The sequence below is a fragment of the Falco punctatus genome, assembly GCF_963210335.1.
Source record: "Falco punctatus genome assembly, chromosome: 8".
NCBI lineage: Eukaryota > Metazoa > Chordata > Aves > Falconiformes > Falconidae > Falco > Falco punctatus.
The window spans coordinates 65,193,817-65,211,462 of NC_137588.1; the positions used below are offsets into that span (position 1 = coordinate 65,193,817).

General features: G+C 47.9%; 1 protein-coding gene across 6 annotated transcripts in view; it reads right to left on the reverse strand.

Annotated features, from left to right (window-relative positions):
* Positions 1 to 17,646, reverse strand: part of ARHGAP26 (Rho GTPase activating protein 26) — a 155,691-nt gene that overhangs the window by 15,316 nt on the left and 122,729 nt on the right. The window contains exon 21 of one of the 6 annotated variants that reach the window (XM_080398175.1): positions 6 to 2,453. The exons of the other annotated variants lie outside the window; for them this stretch is intronic. Within the exon in view, the coding sequence (XP_080254301.1) occupies positions 2,447 to 2,453 (7 nt within the window). The 3' untranslated portion in view covers positions 6 to 2,446. Of the gene's footprint in view, positions 1 to 5; positions 2,454 to 17,646 lie in introns of those variants that run through there. 6 annotated transcript variants of the gene reach the window in all.

The window sequence follows — 17,646 nt, forward strand, 5'->3', positions numbered from 1 at the left end:
TAAAAGAAAGGGGAGACAGCCTTGAGTTGAGCTCATGAAGTTCATGCAATGCTGCAGGTCCAAGCAAAGCTCCAAGCGCAGATAGATGGGCTCTAGCAAGCAATTCCCCAGGCTCTGGTTGCACTGCAGGTTAGTAATGGGACCACATATGACCTATAGGTGACCATTAGGTCACAGGGCTTCAGACTGGCAGGATAATTTCTCTGTTTGGTACTTTAAATGCAAGAAAAATGATGTTAAACTCTCTCCAGTGTTGTTCTCTTGGGAGTTATCTTACTGCATAATCATTCAGGTGGAAAGTAACGACACACTTAGGGAAATAAGCGGCAAAAATGCACTGCAGTCAATATCACTTGAGCAAACAGTTCCAAAAAACTTCAGCTTCTTCAGCATGGACTTTTCCCACATCTCCATTTACTAGTTCCTCTGTCTCCACAAGCACAGATTACAGAATGTTCATTTCAATAACGTGGATGTGTCCCTCTCTGTAATCTTGAAGATACCCAGCCTATTCGTTTGTCTTGTCACTTTGATGCTTGTCTTATTTCCCATATGTAGACATATTTCACCACTTTAGTAATGTCATAAAACATCTAAAAGCTTTTCCACTTGAGTAAGAGAGAGACTGGGAAGAGTTCTGACTTTGGGAAGGAGAGCTGGAGTTTTTCTTGTCCCAAACAGACAGTTCTATTTCCAAGTACAGGCAGATGATGCCTGATGTTTCAAAGGGATGCAATGACATTGCTGGATTGGTACAGCCTTCTGGCATAAAGCTTAGAGACTGATGTTAATGTTGGAGAAAGGCTAAGTGAATAAGCAAAGAATCAGAAATGGATGCATTTTCAGCATGAGTAAGCGTTGAAGACACTGAAAGGAAGCTTGCTGGGCTAGTGCATATGTCAGCACAACCACTGGGTAGGCCTCTTCCCCAGCTGGTGGGATCCAGGCAACAGAAGCATCATGCCATCTTAATATGGAACAGTATTTCATTAACAGTTGCACAACTTGTTTATAACAGAGAACTTGCAGTTTCACTAGCAAGTTACCAACCCATCAGTCACCGCTCTTACAGAAATGTTGTACCAGCATTGGAAGTAGGACAGGCAAGAAGAGATGGGGCAGGGCAGAGGCAACCGTGGGTCCACACCAACGTGTCTTGAGGTCCTGCACAACACCAAGCCTGGACACAATGTGTTCTGCCTTGCTCCACCATTTGCTTGGCAGCTGTATTTTCTGCTCCATTAATAACTCCTCTCTGCTCAAAATGCTCTCAGCAGACCAAAAATCAAGCTGGCGGATTTTACGTTGAACCAAGTGCTTTCAAACTATATTAATGCTCTTAATTATTAATAGAAAAAGTTGTAATGTGACAGTAGGAAACTAAGCAGCAGTTTAGGAGGGAAGTATTGGTAATTCAGGAGCCAGCATCTTAGTCACATCTTTTCCATTGCACCACTGCTTCTAATACATGAGGTAGTTCAGCAAGTCTGGATGCATTAGTCACCAACAAATTGTATTCACAATTAAGGAGAACTCAACAGTCCTCCAGAAATCTCTCATTTTTCTCTGGCATTCAATCCACTGCTATCTTACATCCCCCAGAAAAGAAAACTCTCCCATCTGCTACCCCAGCAACCATATGGGATTCTCAGAAAATGAAGGAAATTAAAGTCCCTGTGGGATCACAGCTCCCAGATCAGCTGGGGTGTGTTTGGTAGGATCAAATATTTGATCTAAACAAAGCCTGTGCACAGAGCCCCCATGCTTTGCAGCGTTTGCCAACCCTAAGTGGCTGAAACCTGCCATATGCACTTGAGGGTGGCCTCGTTCCAGGAAGCTGGAGCTGCAGGGAAGCTGACTGATACCTAACGAGGCTGTTCTCACTGCCAGCCACTATCACCCTGAACCCAGGGTAGGACTGCCCCCAACCCTCTGCCCAAGGCTGCTGGAGAGCCTGCATTGTAGCACCAGCCCCATGTTGCCCCATTGCCCCGGCCTCAAGAACCTGCAGCAGCCCAGCTTCAGGCTCAGGGCGGGGGAAATCAGTCTTTGTTTCCCAAAACCAAATCTCCCTTTTGCAGGCAGAGATGTTCTGCTGCAGGGCGCCAATGAGAGGATGACTGGACTGCCCACAGTGCAGCCAGGGTAGCTACACAGGGAGATGCTGGGAGCTGACTGTTTTGCCCTGCGTGCTCTCAGACCCTAACATAAGCCCCCCAAAAAAAAGGAAAGTTCTGCAAACACCCAAGAAGATCAGTCATTAGGGGGTGGCCAGCAGCAACCCACCCCACAGGCTGTTACTGTCAGCTCTCTGAAGGAAGAAAACTTTCTTCTACTTTTTAAGTAATTTCTGGAAATGGTCAGAAAAGTTACTCCACACCGTAAAAAATTCATTCCTGGCTAAGTAATCTTCCTCACATAATTTGATAGAAGGCCATTTCCAGACTCAAATCCTAAAAACCACAAAGACAGTTCATTTAAGAAGGCTTAAATAGCATCATGAGCTAGAACTCTTATTTTTGTATCGTGCATAACACCTGTCCACCTAAGTTATACACAGTGAGAAAAACAATGAGGATTATTTTGGCCTGTAAAAATTGTTTGAAAATAATGGGTGAGTAAAGTCCCTGCATAACAATTTTCTGCATTTACTCAATTTGCCTGATTTCCTTTTGTGTATTTGTTCTTGTGCTGCTTTGTTTTGCAAGGATTCTGCAAACATCAGTTATAGAGAGCTGATCAGAGCATTTCACTCTAAACCCCAAAGACTACAATACTGAAATGATCCAGTTAGATCATATTTATCATAAGAAGCTCCATTTTTGTTCTGTTCTTTCTTTTTTCACCTTTTTTTTTTCCCACTTAAACCCAAACTTTTAACATTTTTGCCTCATCAACTCTCATCAGCAAAATCCTCCTCCTCCAGTTGCACATCCCCTCCCAGTACAGCCCAGCTGGGAGGTGTGAGCACGACAACCCTCCCAGTTTACTGGCCCAAACTCAATTCCTCTGCCTGCAATCCAGCTGAAAATATACCCTTTTCTCCCTTCCCATTAATCAAATACAGTAAAGATTAATCCATTTGATTAATTTTTTTTTTTTTGGTTAGTTATTTTCTCACTTCTTTGTAACATCTCACATGCTCTCCCAAGCCTCCCTGTGGGCTGCACCCACTGCTGTGCCCAGAGTCCCTGAGGTGTTTGGGGAGGACCCAGGAGGTCTCTAACCCAAGTGCCTGCTCAAGCAGGATGGCTGTGACACTGGAGCAGGTTGATTCACCAAGGCTTGGAAACCTCCAAGGAAGAAGACTGCAGGCACCAGTACCACGCTAGTATTACAACATTACATGTGGAAGAGCCTGGCTCTTGCAAGAGACCTGGAAAACAGTTTTTAGCATGTCAAACATAATTAAAGCCACAGAAAAGCACATAATTTTAAGTTCCATCTTTGGTTGCCTTATTTAAAAGCTGCAGATATATTGGACAGAGATGGTTAGTTGGTGTCATTATTTGAAGAAGCAGCAGCGGAGGGGCAAACCAGCATGGGCTGGAAGAGCTCCAATTCCCCCGTGGTCCTCAATGACAGCTGAGGCTGAGCCTTGGCTGTGTCATATAGAGACCTCTTCACCTTCAAGCTCACGTGAACCACCACAATGCCACGTGACAGCCTGTGCGTGGACGGGCACCCTGGCTGTGCTTAAAGAGGGGATAAGTTTTCCCTGCTCCTGGGAGTTCCCTGGCAGGGTCTCCAGGAGCGAGGTCTGGGCATTGTTTAAGCAGACAGCTGTTTCCATGCCTGTGGCTTGCTCTCCTCTCCCCCTCTCCCAGCCCTTCAGCCCAGTGTGGGCAGAAGCCAGAGGGGATTTTCCTCTCTTCCTCCACAGGGGACATGGCTGCAGGGGACACGACTGCTTGCGTTCATGTTTTTCCAAGCCCCGGCACAGACGACAACAAAAGATGAAACAGTGCTCCTTCCTCCCATGATTTCCTTTCCTACTGTCCAGTAAACCAGCTGGAACACCTTCACTGCAGGAAGCCTGGGGATGGCTTCCTACCTGGTTGGCCTTGCCGGAGCCTGCTGCCACCGTGGCCAGGTGCCGGCAGCCGCAGGGCTGAGCTGGGCAAAGCAGGGAGCAATGCCAGCGTGCAGGGGCAGACAAATAATTGGCGGTGGTTCTTATGCTGCTGATAATTTCCCAGCTTAGCACTGCCCTGTCAACAGTGTCTGCACAGCAGCTTGCGCGCAGCCAACACGCAGCTGGACAGAAAGTGGACCAGGGCAAATTAATTGGCAGGCAAGATCCCTTACGGCAGCAGAAAGGGCCAGGGAGATTGAGTTACCTCCATTTTAGTTTAAAGTGGTGGTGTTACAGCTCCAGCTAATTTATGAAGTTAATTAGGCACAAGGATCTTCTTTCAGAGGGAGACAGGATGTCTTTGTGAGCGAGCAGCCCTGTTTGCCTCCTGCCCCATGGGGGGACATTGTCAGCTTTTTGCTGGGAAATTGGATTGTGTGGGAGGAGGGGGTGGCTGGCCCCAGGACAGCCACCCCACGGAGGTGGTCCCCATCTGAACCCTGCTCACGTGCAGCTCCCCTGCCTGCCCCAGCTTATTCCCAGCCCTGGCAGTTGTAGCTGCTGGGTGACTGGGGAGGTTTGGTACATTTTCAACATTTTCAGTACCTGTGTAGTACGGCTGGAAACCAGCACTGCCATAAAAAAAAAAAAAAAAAAAAAAAAAAAAAAAGACTCCCACATTCGTCAAAAGACTTTTACAAGGCCGAGTCTGGGCTACATCCTTGACTTTGAATTAAATCTGCCTGAAGAAAGAGGAACCAAATAATGTGTTCAGCTGTTTCTTTAAAATATTTTGTCCATGGTGACATTTATAGATGGCAGAAAGATCTAATTTACAGTCATTTTGCTTTCAGCAGTCTCAATAAAAATTTTGGCTTGGCTCACGCCTGAGAGATTCTGCCCAAAAGAAACTCAGATGCAGACGGAGCAGAGGTTCTCAAAGTGGAGCCGGGATGCAGGGGCTGAGCAGGCTGGGGCAAGCACTGCATGGCAGCCACAGAGCAAAACACATGCTGGGACCCACAGCTGGCCGAAGTCAAAAGTGAGAAGGGGGACAGCAGGCAGGAGAGGAGAAACTGAAAAAGAAAGGACTGGCCAGCAGGAAGATGAGGCTGAGATCTGCACATCGGTTCATAACAAAATACAGACTGTTCTGCTAGCTGCCCCAGGGAAGACTTTGTTGTAGTATCTTAGATTCCTGCATCCATTTCCCCACAATGGCCATAATGTATTTTCAAATACTGCTTTATTTGAAAGTAAAATTTCCATTAGCCAATATTTGTCTGAGGCAGTTTCTTTGAAGAAAATACTGCTATGTAGCTATTTCCACACTAATTACATGAATTAAGAAAGCAATGAAAGGGCAATGTCTGTATTTTCTTTCCTGGGCTTTCAAGAAAGCTGTCTTTTAAACGTATGCCCCTGAATTTTAAGGCACTTTTTTAGATCTCTTGGAGGGAGATCTAACTTGATTCGGTTTGCAAGAGCGCTCTTAGATGTTCTCAGAGCAAAACACACAAACAGAGTGGGGCTGTTCAAAGGCAGATACTTCTGAAAAGTCTCCTGAGAGGCAGCACTGGGAAAAGCCATGGACAGTGGGAGTCAGGGCGGAGGAGCTGGGACAGCCTGGAACATGGAGCCTCTGAAGAGGCCGTCTGTCCGTCCGTCCATCTGCGACGGCCCACACACCCCACGCAGGTGATAGCACCCAGAGGAGTGCACCCATGGTAACCGCAAAGCAGCAGGTTCAAAGCAACCACGTAACTCATTTCTGCTGGGAAAGGGAAGATAGGCACTTGATCCCATTAGTGAAAGAGCTCAGTCTGACAAATTACCTTTGTTTTAATGGATGAGTAGAAAATATTTTGATGTATGACTACTAGTTCACGTGGAGTTAGCCACAGAACTGGAGGCTTATTTTATGAGAATATTTGGCTTAATTTTCAAGCTCAATTTGTGGAAAGTTTCTAGATCAAGAGCCAACTAAAAAGTAAAAGAGCTAAACTTTGAAAAGTTGTTACACCAAACTCTGAAGCATACAAAAAGCCCACATAGCAGAAAAAAAGATAAACCTTCCATCTTTGATCTTTTCCTTCTGCAAGCCCAAAGCAATGAGCCTGCCATGCGGAGGCACTGGAGGAGGCTGGCAACCCTTCACTGCTGGACCTTTCTTCTTGGCCAAACAGCCTTAAATATCTCATCTCAAATGGAAGTTTGTAACTTCCCTCTGCCCTTCCAAAACAAGATCACTGCTCTTGTGGCCTACAAGCATTGTTCTTTTTCACGTATCTTAAAATACCTCATGGAAACATACAGATGCTTAGAAAATAAATCCAGGATTATTTAAACACAACATAGGAAAGAATTAATGAAATATATACACACGTGTATATATATGCAAGCTTTAAAACGTTTTGCCATCAGCAACTACATCTCAAGTACTGAGTACGCTGCTTGTGTTTTTCATGAAACAGGTTTAAAGATGTTTGCCAGACCCTTGAACCACCAAAGTTTATGGAGCTTTCTAACTGCCGGCACAATCTGGGACTCCCAAGTTAAAACTGCTTTAAAAAAAACAAACATACAGGCACCCTTATAACAGTCTGCACCAAAATAAATCAGTCAGTCATAACTGTGAACATTATGTCATCTGGAATAAGCCAAGCAACAGACCAGGAATTTTAGGATCTTTTCTCAAAGAAGAAAACTAGGAGATGAGCAGTTTCTGTTTTAAACTGGAAATAATCTCTACTCTTCTTGAGCACAAAGCCAAACCCACATCTAAAATAAAAAATGCACCCCCAGAGATGTCTGCCTAAATCCCCCTGCCTGGCTCAGCACAGAGGAACGTCCCTGGGTCCTCCGGCAGATAACTGTGGAGTAGGAAGCTTGCTTTGCCAGCTGGATTATCTGCCTTTTTGCTGCAGAAATTTGGCATTTTCCCCTCTCCCCAGGTCCCAGCCCACCCTGCGGTGCTGCCAAGTGCCCTTCAAGCCATGCTTATGATGAGTCTCTGCAGAAAACTCATTTTTCTTCCTGGCACAGAACCTAACACCTCATTTTTGCTGTGCTGTCCCTAATCTTACTCTAGTAACCTTTTAGTAGTTCCTGTGACTCCAAGCAGGAGAGGAAACAATTACATTTGGGGTAACTTCACCCCAATCTGCGTCAAATGCCACAGGCTTTCTGCTGCAGAGGGCAGTGTCATGGCTGAGCACCCTCTGCCCCTCCAGACAAAATTATGTGCAGATCTGTTATTAGGAGTGTCCCAGGGTTCTTCCCCATTTCTGCGAGCAAAGTGGCAGCACCTCACAGCTCTGTTAGGAGACGGAAAAGACGCAAATCCTGACCAGCCACATAAGGCGGTATCGAGAGAAGGAAAGATGAAATAATTGTGCATCGTAACACTGCTTGGAAGGCAATACTTTGAGCAACAATTTCCCTGGGGGCCTGGGGTTGGGGCCCAGCCAGGGCACCTCTCCCACCAGCTCCAGGCCACCCCACCCCGCTGGGACTCCAAATGCCAAGCCTAAACCCCCCTGTCTCAGCACATAAGGTTATTTCGGAGGAGCTATGGCTACAAGATATTACCTAATCCTTAAAAAATGCCATTTTTTGTTTGTCAGTTAGGAGATCTGTCCCTTGAGGCTGGCCTTTGCTATTAAAACCCATATTAGGCAAAAGCCCAGCAATTTGGGGGCTGGGCCAAGCTTTGCACGGCTGCACAGAGCAGGGCTGGTGGGAGACACACCTCCCCAGCCCAAGCAGTTACCAGCTGTGATTTGCTGTATCAGATAACGGTGCCAGGCACACACAGGCACTCAGGGCTTTAATCCCCTTGACAAAGGGCAGCAGAGGACCCGCAGTGACAGAGGAGGGCCTGGGGGGAATCCCAGCCCGGAGCTGTTGGCCTTGACAATGCCTCTCCCGGCTCCTCCCTTTCACTAGAGCTGCAGTGGCTCCCGGCCAGCCGGCCACAATGCAGTAGAAGGAAGAAGAAACAGCTTTGTTTAGCCCAAAGCCCTGCAATTAATCAAGTTCCTATTTCCTCATGATCCTGCTTCACCTACCCTAAATGCACCGGGCAGTTTCTATACCGTGTAAGACTCCAGGCACCCTGTGCTCACCACTAGGTTTTCTCTGCAATTTTGTATGAACAAGAGAGAATCAGAAAATGAAGCTAAAGTAAAAAAAAAAATGTCTTTACTAGGACAAGCACCATTTGGATGTCATTAAGAGTTCAATGCAATGTGGTACTCCCCACAAAACAGGCTGGCAGACCCATCCCTACTGGCTGTGTCCCCGGGACACCCTCCTGAGTACCAGCTCTCCCATCCAGGAGGAAGACCACCTCTCTGAGCACAAGCTACCCCATTTTTTATAGCAAGACACGTCAATACAAAAACCCAATGCATTTTCCCAGTCCTTTTCCAAATTAAAAGTGGGGCTGAATATTGGGGTGAGGGGAGAATGGGTAAGAATCCAGGTTCCTCAGGAAAAGGAGTTATTTGATTTATGAGAAAATTCCTTCAGAAGTCCCAGTGATGCTATTTCAGACAGACATTCCCAAAGTAGCTGGCAGGAAGGCAGGATGAGGGTGGGACCTGCTCCTGCACCTCTAATTGCTGTTATTCTTCAGGAATATAAACACCATGAGCAAAAGCGAAGAGAGCCATGAAAAACCTCTGCAAAACAAGGGCAAGTGAGTAAAAGGGAGAGGAACTGCCGAAGCTGAGTAGGTTAAGGGCTCACTTCTGACACAGCACAAAGGACAGATGGGCAGACACAGTGCAGAGGATGGTGCCTGCTCCAACCAGCTTGCTCTGGGCAGGGTGGCAGCTGGACCCTCCACCAGCCCGCTCTGAGGGTTCGCTAGCTCCCCTGGCCATGTGCAGGGCAGATCCTCTGATGGTCTATAGATAATGTTTTTTCCTTTTAAAAGCATTGCTGGGTTCCTATCTCCTGAGCCACATTCATCCTTTTTGAAATGGGTAATATACTTATATATGGAAAATACAGCACAAAACCATGAAGTGCATTGGTTCTGCACCTCACTTACATCATTTGATAACAGGTAAGGTATTATCTTAGAAATACTCTGACCTGTAAGCCTGACCTCCCAGAAATGCTGGTGCACAGAGGGAAACATAAGCTCAAAAATTCCCTGGCAGGTCCATCCATGACCAGAGGCCCTTCCACACCCCAGCACTGCCATACTCATCGTACCCTGTCAAGGGGAGCCAGCAGCTGCCTGAACCCTGAGCTGCTCTTAAACCAGTTACCTGCGAGCAGTTAAACAGCATCCCGGGAGGGATTTAATAAGCAGAAGAGGAATAAACAACTCAAAGGGGCTTGACTGCACATGCACCTTTCTTCCTACCTGCATGTATCAGCAAGCGGGGCTGAGTATGGCTTTAAGCACATAACTGCTGCTGAGACCTATGGGAGGTGATCCGCTCATCCAGCATGCTGTGCTCCCAGGCTCTGCTGCTCCACGTGGGATGTGCAGAAAAGAGCTACAGGAGCCACATTCCCAGCACATGCAGGATGCCCATGCTCCATCTGCATCGCCTCCAGGGACGTGGAAGCTGGAGAGGACACAGCTGGACTGCAATGGGGGATCCCACCTTCAGCATATGACAGTACCAGCCAGAAAAGCCAGCTGAACTTTAAACTGTGCAAATTTGACCCGGACATCAGAAATGGGAAAAATAAATCCTATATTGCTGTTTGCAGAGCATTGGTTCTGGATCAGTCTAAAGCTCAGACCTCAAAACTAGCAGGGCTTTGCAGATAATGCCAGAATTATTTGTACGATCCTAGCAGAATACACGAATGGATAGTGAAAGAGAGAGAAATAGAGGGCAGATGCGTTTGACATGGGCGTTACTGAGGATGTATATGTAACCTGCAGCTCTCAAAGCCCTCGTTGAGGACAGGGCCACGCCAACAGGGCGACAACAGCCAGAGATGAAACTAAACTGCTAGACCAGATGTGGCTCAGGCATACAGCTCCATCCTGAGGGCAGACTGGAGCTGATCCTGCTTGGTGCTGGCAGCACATCCCCAGTGCCGTGGCGCTGCCACCGTGGCCCACTACAATGAGAGCAGCAGCTGACTCAGCTGGAGCACATACAGCCCTAACACCCTCCTGTGCTGCTGCTGACTCTGTGACCCAAGGTGCAGACCACAGCCTTGGCAGCCTGCTGGCGCTATACCCCTTATTCATCACACGGGATGACCTTGTTACCCAGCAGCAGCAGCATTCAGCTGACAAGGATGGCAAACCTTTTTGCCAAGTCAGCAAGATGTTATCTGGTAAGTGCAACAGTTTGTTATCAACCATCTTCATTTGCATTTTAAAGGTGTGAAAAACTCATCAGCAACTAACTAGCATCTGCCTTGCAAGACCAGCTGGTTCCACTTCACCCGACCTCATCCAACACCAGTGTCAGAATTAGTAACTTCAACTGCAGCTGGACATTTTCCTAGCTTGAAATGGAACACTTCTGAGCAGCTGCCATCCTGGCTCTTACTGTTGAATCCGGTGTGATAATGATGGGATTTACATTTAGGATGTAAATCCCAGGGCAGGACAGAGGGCAGAATCAAGACTGCTGTTGCTGCCCCTTGGACAAACCACCTTGGCCTCTCCACCTCTATTTACCCAACTAGACACTCAATAGAATACATCACAAATCACAAGTTACCTGTAAAAAAACCAAAACAAACAAAAAAAACCTAAAAAGCAGCTGAGCACTTCTAGAACTTTAGAAAGGCAGAAATGACAGTATTTTGTGACAGCAGCTGACAGACATGGAGACCATCACTGACCAACCGTGGGTTAGCTCTGCAGCCATGAGAAAGCTCAGCTTTCCCAGCACTGCACAAGCTTACCAAGGTTTTAAAGCACTGTATTTTATAGGAAGATAGATCCACTCCTGAGGCTAGGTTTCTTCCACTGTGTAAGTCAAACTGTGCAAGAGTCAGGGTGCCCAGGTGACCGCCATGTCACCCACTAGGAGAAGTGCTCCTTGGAGCACTCAGGCACGTAACCTCTTTGCCGTGCTTTCATCGAGCTCTGCTCAGAGAATAAAATGGCACTGTCTCACAGCTGCTCTATGCTGAATAAAACAAAAGCTGGATATGGCTGTAAAAAGTTCTCAGGCTTTCACATCCTCCAAGTAAATCCCCAGACATGCTCTCTGTGTGCCTTCACAGGGGTCTTTCTACAAATAAGTTTATTCTAGCTGCCAACCTCACATGGCACCCAGAAACAGAGGAACTCTCCCATGAATTCCTAACCAACACCAGCTTCTGCTGCCCTTTACACCTGGCTAATCTTCCTGCAGACAGTGTAGGGATGTGGATCCTGAAATAAGAAGGATTTATTCTTACAGTAACTTGACTAACGAAGCAGGGTACAGTAACGTTCACATCACTTCTACTACTGAAGACTCCACAAAAGTTTAAAAAAAGAATGAAAAGCAAAACTAAACTATTTTTGCTGCAGAGATCTGCATTCTGTGTCGGTACAGAGAGCGGAGCTGCTGAAAAAGGCTGTATCATGTTTATGTAGTTATTTTTCAGAGTGGAAAAAGTGACTTAAATTCTGCAAGGAATCAGCAGCATTTAAAGGTCTATTTACGTCTCCTTGCATGTGTTTGCTTACGTGTGTCACAGCTTATAATTGCCAAAGCTGTTTGCATGTTCAAGGGATTATTTGTTCCAAAACCCACTATCTATCCTGTTTGATACACTGATGACACTATGCTGGTTTGTCTGCTGCTAGACATGGATTTGGGATGGCGAGGAACTTCAAAGCAAAGAAGGGACAGGGCAATGGGGAGAAGCTGCATCCTCCAATCACCACATTGAGGCCACTAGCACCATGGCTTCAGCATGCTGTCACCCCTCTCTGCTGCTGCTGCCACCCCCAGCTCTCCTCCCGCCTGCTTGGCCTGCCCCAGCAAGAAGTCACTGATGGAGGCTGTTTTGCAAATTCATTAATAACTCGCAATTTCTCTTATTTTCAGGCAGGGCAGGAGAAATGGAGTTCCAAGTTTTAGCTGGGATGCCTAATTAAGATTTATTCTGGTCCTGTAAATCAAAAGCACATGGGGATAACCCCTCTTTCATAGATTAACTGGGTTATTTTTTTCATGACCCCTAGACCTTAGATCCGCTCCTCATTTCTTTCCATACCCACGGAGGGCAAGAAACAGCCATACTTGGTCAATGAGAAAATAAAGTAAAACGCAAATAGGCATGTGATGACTAAATCCAAGTTTCCCAAAGCTATTATTTCCCTAAGGCAGAGTCCCCGGGGTGAAGGAGGTGTGGCAAGCAGCATGTGCTGGGGCTGGGTGGCTGAGCCCGCCTCAGGCGCCCCGAGCCTGTGGGTGAGGACAGGCACCGCCATTGTCCCCGCCGTGGGCCTCAGCTCTGCACACAACCTCCCCCAGCCAGGCGCTGCTCCCCTATCATCTGGGAAAAGCCCCGACAGCCACTGCCTCTGTACTGGCACCTCTGGCCCGGGAGGGCATGGAGAGCAGGAGGCGCCACCAGGCACAGGCAGTGTTATTAGGCTGGCGGTATCTTCTTGAGAAATCAGGCAAAAAGGCCTAATATTTCATTCTGAGGGAGCAACAGATGGTATTTCCTTTGTCAAGTGATTTTTTTTTTCCTGCATTCAATATATTTGACTTAGTTGGCACCTACAAAGCTTATTCCAGGCACAGCTGGCAAAGGCATCGATGTGAGGGGAGCTGCTATGGAACTGCCACACCGGCACAGAGGGGAGCAGACACTGACTGGCACATGAGCTCACCCAGCTTTAAGAGGATGTCAAGATTGCCAAGCCATGTGCTCCAGAGCTGGCATCATCTGACACCAGCCAGCACCAGAGCCTTGGGGAAGCTTCACGCCTGAGCTGCCTGGTGGCTGGGCACACACCAGGCCCCTTCACTGCCCTAAGCCGGGTGGGAAGCGTGAACGGACGGACCCCATGTGCCTGAGGGCTGGGAAAGGGAGGCTGTAGGGGCTGCAGGGCAGCTAGTTCTGGGCATTTCCTTGTGCGTCAGGACTCCCAGCCTCAGGGGTTCCCTTGTGATGTCAAGGGGCTTCTCAGGGCTTTACAGAAGCAAAGCAGAGCCAGCAGGGTCGTGCTGGGTCAGCCCTGGGCAGGGTTAAGCCTGCCATGCCTGGGGTCCAGGCTATTCAATAGCTCGCTCCCTGCTATTTTTAGACACTCACTGACACATCTGACGCTTGAGTCCTAGTCCACATAAAAAGGCGTATTTCCATGCTTGCTCTGCACAGGTAGAGCCTCCTCCTGCAACTCATCACAGCCCCACAGCCCCCAGCCCCAGCAGCTGCTGTCCGCCTGCTCAGCACTCCAGCCCACGCATGCCTTGCACCCACAGTGTTTCCTCAGGGCATTAAACCAGTCATTCTGCACAGGAAAAACAGCTAGAACAGCCACGCTTCTGCAGAGAACACAACACTGCAGGGCACCATCTCTGTCCATGGGGTGACTTACAGGAAGGTCTCCCCTCTCTGAGCTCTACTCAGCACAGCGCAGGGCCAGGTGTGCAGCACCTGGGCTGCAAGCGGCATGGAGGCAGGCTGAGCGCTGCCTGTCCAACCCGATGTACAGGAGAGCAGCAGACTGTGACATGCCACTTACCACAGGACTCATGATGCTAAGGGCAAACAGGCAGGTCTGCATGAAGCCCTGCACACAGCTGGGGAAGGAAAGGTCAGGCAAACAGAAATGGTCAGGTCCTCCTGGGGGCACCCTTCCAGAAGGCAGCCCAGAAATGTGAAGTTTTGCCTCTGAGAGCACTGCTAGGTAATCTTCCAACAGAGAGCCTTACTAACTTCAGAAATCAACAAGCCTTCAAGAGAGCTTGAGAAACCTGTAAGAAGCAACTGGTCAGAAACATCCCAGAAGTCCTGTCAGGCCATGCTTCACTTCAGCAGCGGTAATGGAGTACTCCTTCAGTGGCAGCAAAAAATTAAAAAGGGTTGGGAGACAATAAAATAAGCACTCTGAGCCACCACTGGGAAACATTAGTGCAAAGATGTGGCCAAGGACTAAAAAAAAAAAAAAAAAAAAAAGCGTCCAGTTTTCATAGTCTAGTCCCATTTGCACGGGCATGAAATAGCAGCCAGCCTGTCTTCCCAACAGCAGCCACCCGCTGCTCCTCTCCTTGGGAGCAGCAGCAGGATGGTGTGGATGGAGCAGGTTGTCCCAACACTTGCCTGCAGCCAGCTGACAGACGGCTGCATGGCTATTGCTGAAACAGGGTGCCTGCAGGACCCAGGCAAGCACCCCTTGAGCTAGTTGCTAAACTTGTGTGCTCTGTCACCCAGTCCAGCCCTTCTTGGGCGATTCTGATGCTCACCTCCCCTTCAAAAAGAAAAGGCAGAAGCCCGCCCGCCCCGCCCCCCCCCCCCCCGCGGTATCATTTGCATATTTATAGTTACAAGAGTACAGGCTAGCAATTTTGTGGAGTCAAAATGCAAAAATGCAGCTTATCTAGTTACCCATCTAAACATCATCCGGCCCCACCCCACGTTCAAAACAGCCCCATACAACACAAAATTACTGTGAGAGGAGAAACTGAAACCCTGGTGACTCCATTTACCTCCTCCAGTAAGTTCTGGCTGCTGCTTGTTTTCCAAACTGTAACACATTACTTGTTCAGCTTTGCAAACAAATGTAAAAGCCTGCAGCAAGTCGCAGGTAGGAAGTCAGCCAGAAGCACCCAGTATTACACCCAAAAGCTAATTTAAGACTCAGGCATTACACTTATTTTAAGCACTAAAAGGTGATTCTAACGAGGTTGCGTAATGCTATCTGGCTACTACCTCGTGTGTTTGCAGCACCCCCCTCTGATTTGGCCTTAGCTAGATCTAAGCTCTTGGAGCAGCTGCCCATGTACCCAGCACAGCAGGGCCCTGCGTGCAGCAGAGGTCTTTGAATAATACAGAAGAGACTAATATATAAATAAAACAGAAAAAATACAAAGCAAACACCAATCAAGGTGTCTGTTATCTACAGTGATACACCTCATGTCAGAGGCTTCACAGGTATGCATAGCAGAGCTGCCACAGCAAGGTGCTTTTCTTAAAGGGTTTAAATGCTTTTTGTTTTTCATGATCACGCAATTTAGTTTGAAAACTTCCCCCCTTCAGCTGAAGCACATATGCTAGAAACACTACACTTTATTGTTTTGCCATATTTTCTAAGATATTTTCTGCAAGGGCAGGATAAAGAAATCTGACACTTCTTTAGAAACAAACCCCTCTCCCTGGAGCTTTGGTGGCCCTGGGCAGCCAGCCCCAGTCCCTCCATGCCCTGCAGCCACAGTAACAGCTCCTGGCACGGAACTGCAGTCCTGCTGACTCACCGGGTACAACTCCTGCCCAGAGCAGTTTTTCCATAAAAATAAGCCCAGCCCTCAAAAATAAATGCATTCCCATAGTAAAACCCGGATTGGTGGCTGGGAAGAAAGAGCCTTTGCCCTGCAGCAAAACCATTTCCCTCCCAGTTGGTGCAGGAGGACAATGCTCAAGGGAAGGTGAATCTGAGAACAACAGCGCTCCCCTTGGGAGTGTGACAGTGGTAACAGCACCAAGGAGAGGACACCTTGGCCCCAGCATGGTCACTGCCATAAGCACTCATCACACCCAGAGCCTGGGGTAGAAGCAGCACACACTCACAAGAGAGATTTAGGAATCGGCTCAGCTCCCCATGGAGCAAAGCCGGAGGATACACGAGTGTTTAGAAGGGAGCTGAGAGGCTTTGTAAACAAAAGCTCAAACAAACATCTGTAATTTCACAAATAGCGTTCACAACTTTTAGCACTGCACATTTGAAGACAAGCTTTGAATGCATTGGTGCTTACTGCAGTAAAAGGAAAACAAGAAATCCCCCAGACTTGCAGTCCTTAACATTTGTACTCCATGTTTCCCAGTAAGATCAAAAAGAGTTGGAGAGGGACTTTTTACAAGGGCATGTAGTAATGGGACAAGGGGGAATGGCTTTAAGGTGAAAGGAGGCAGGTTTACATTAGATATTAGGAAGAAATCCTTCCCTGTGAGGGTGGTGAGGCACTGGCATGGGCTGCCCAGAGCAAATGTGGGTGCCCCATCCCTGGCAGTGCCCGAGGCCAGGCTGGACGGGGCTGGGGGCACCCTGGGCTGGTGGCTGGTGTCCCTGCCCCTAGCAGGGGGTTGGAACTAGATGAACTTTAAGGTCCCTTTCCAACCCAAACCATTTGACGATTCTGTGATTTCCACAAGAACATCAGTTTTCAGCTTAACAAGAAGCAAAACCATCAAAGTGACCCAACTCCTTTCCCTGCAATTTCCCAAAGAGCTTTTGCAGAGGGTGAGTAGCTGTGCCGTGGCTCCCATGCAGTCAGGAGCTACCATGCCCAACATGAAACATTATGTCTGGGGACAACCCACTTGGGTTCTACCATGGCTTAAAGGATGAAGGTGGAAGCACTGAATCTAGCTGCTGCTTGTGGGGAGAAGGCAACTAATGATGGAAGGGTTTTTGATAGTTTCAGGTACACCACTGTCCCTGCCATTGGCTGGGCTGGTGAGCAGCTTCAAGGTGGATGTTACTTTGGGGCAACACAACATTGCAGCTTTCAGAGCACAGACTGGAGTTTGATACCCTGTGACCAGCAGAAAAAAAGGTGGTTTTCCCTTCACAGCTGTCACACTCTGCCTACAACATAGCATGTGTGAGAAGGTGACACAAAGCCACTAATGGGCAACCCAGTGATGCCACAAGACAAGCAGTTTTCGAAGCAATGTTGATGCCAAAAGGCTCATTGTGTGCCCACTCTGCCCATCACACTCCCTAGGTGGGCACCCATCCTCAGGACAGCTTCAGCTGAGCCTGGGGCCTGGCATAATGCTGAGGCTAGACAGGACACTGGGGTCACTGTGTCCAGTGTGCATATGCAGGCAAAGGGTGAAAGATGCACCAACACCAAGGCAACAAACCTCAGAATAGTCAGAAAAGGCCCTAATTAATGAAGGAATTTCCCTGCACGGAAGTCTCCATCTACCCTGTTTTTCAGCGGTGTATTTAGCAGAAAATAAGCAGTAGGTCAAATTCTGGTCTGAGCAGTTTTGAATTTACTAACCTTTGCTGTTGTCCAATTAGGGAAGCAGAGGTCCCTTTCTTGAAGGGAAGGAAACACTGAAGCCAGGATTCTTTTGTACTTGTTCTTTTGAAGTTTCCTGTTCAGAAAGAAATCCCTTTTTCTTTCAAGGAGGAAAGCAGGACTTTCTGGCCTCCACACACCTGGAATTTTACAGCTCCTCAGCTGCAGGGTTTGAATTTTGGTGAGCGCTGGCTCCCAACTCAGGCAGCTGATCAACTGATGGGCAGGCTGCCAGGAAAGCCAGCCCCTCCTGAACGGGTCCTCAAACAGGATGGCCCTGGTCCACCGCCAAAAGTTACAGAAAACATTGAAGAATGCAAAAAAAAAAAAACCCAAACAAACCACCCAAAACTCCTGAAGCAGAGCTCAAAGATGGGT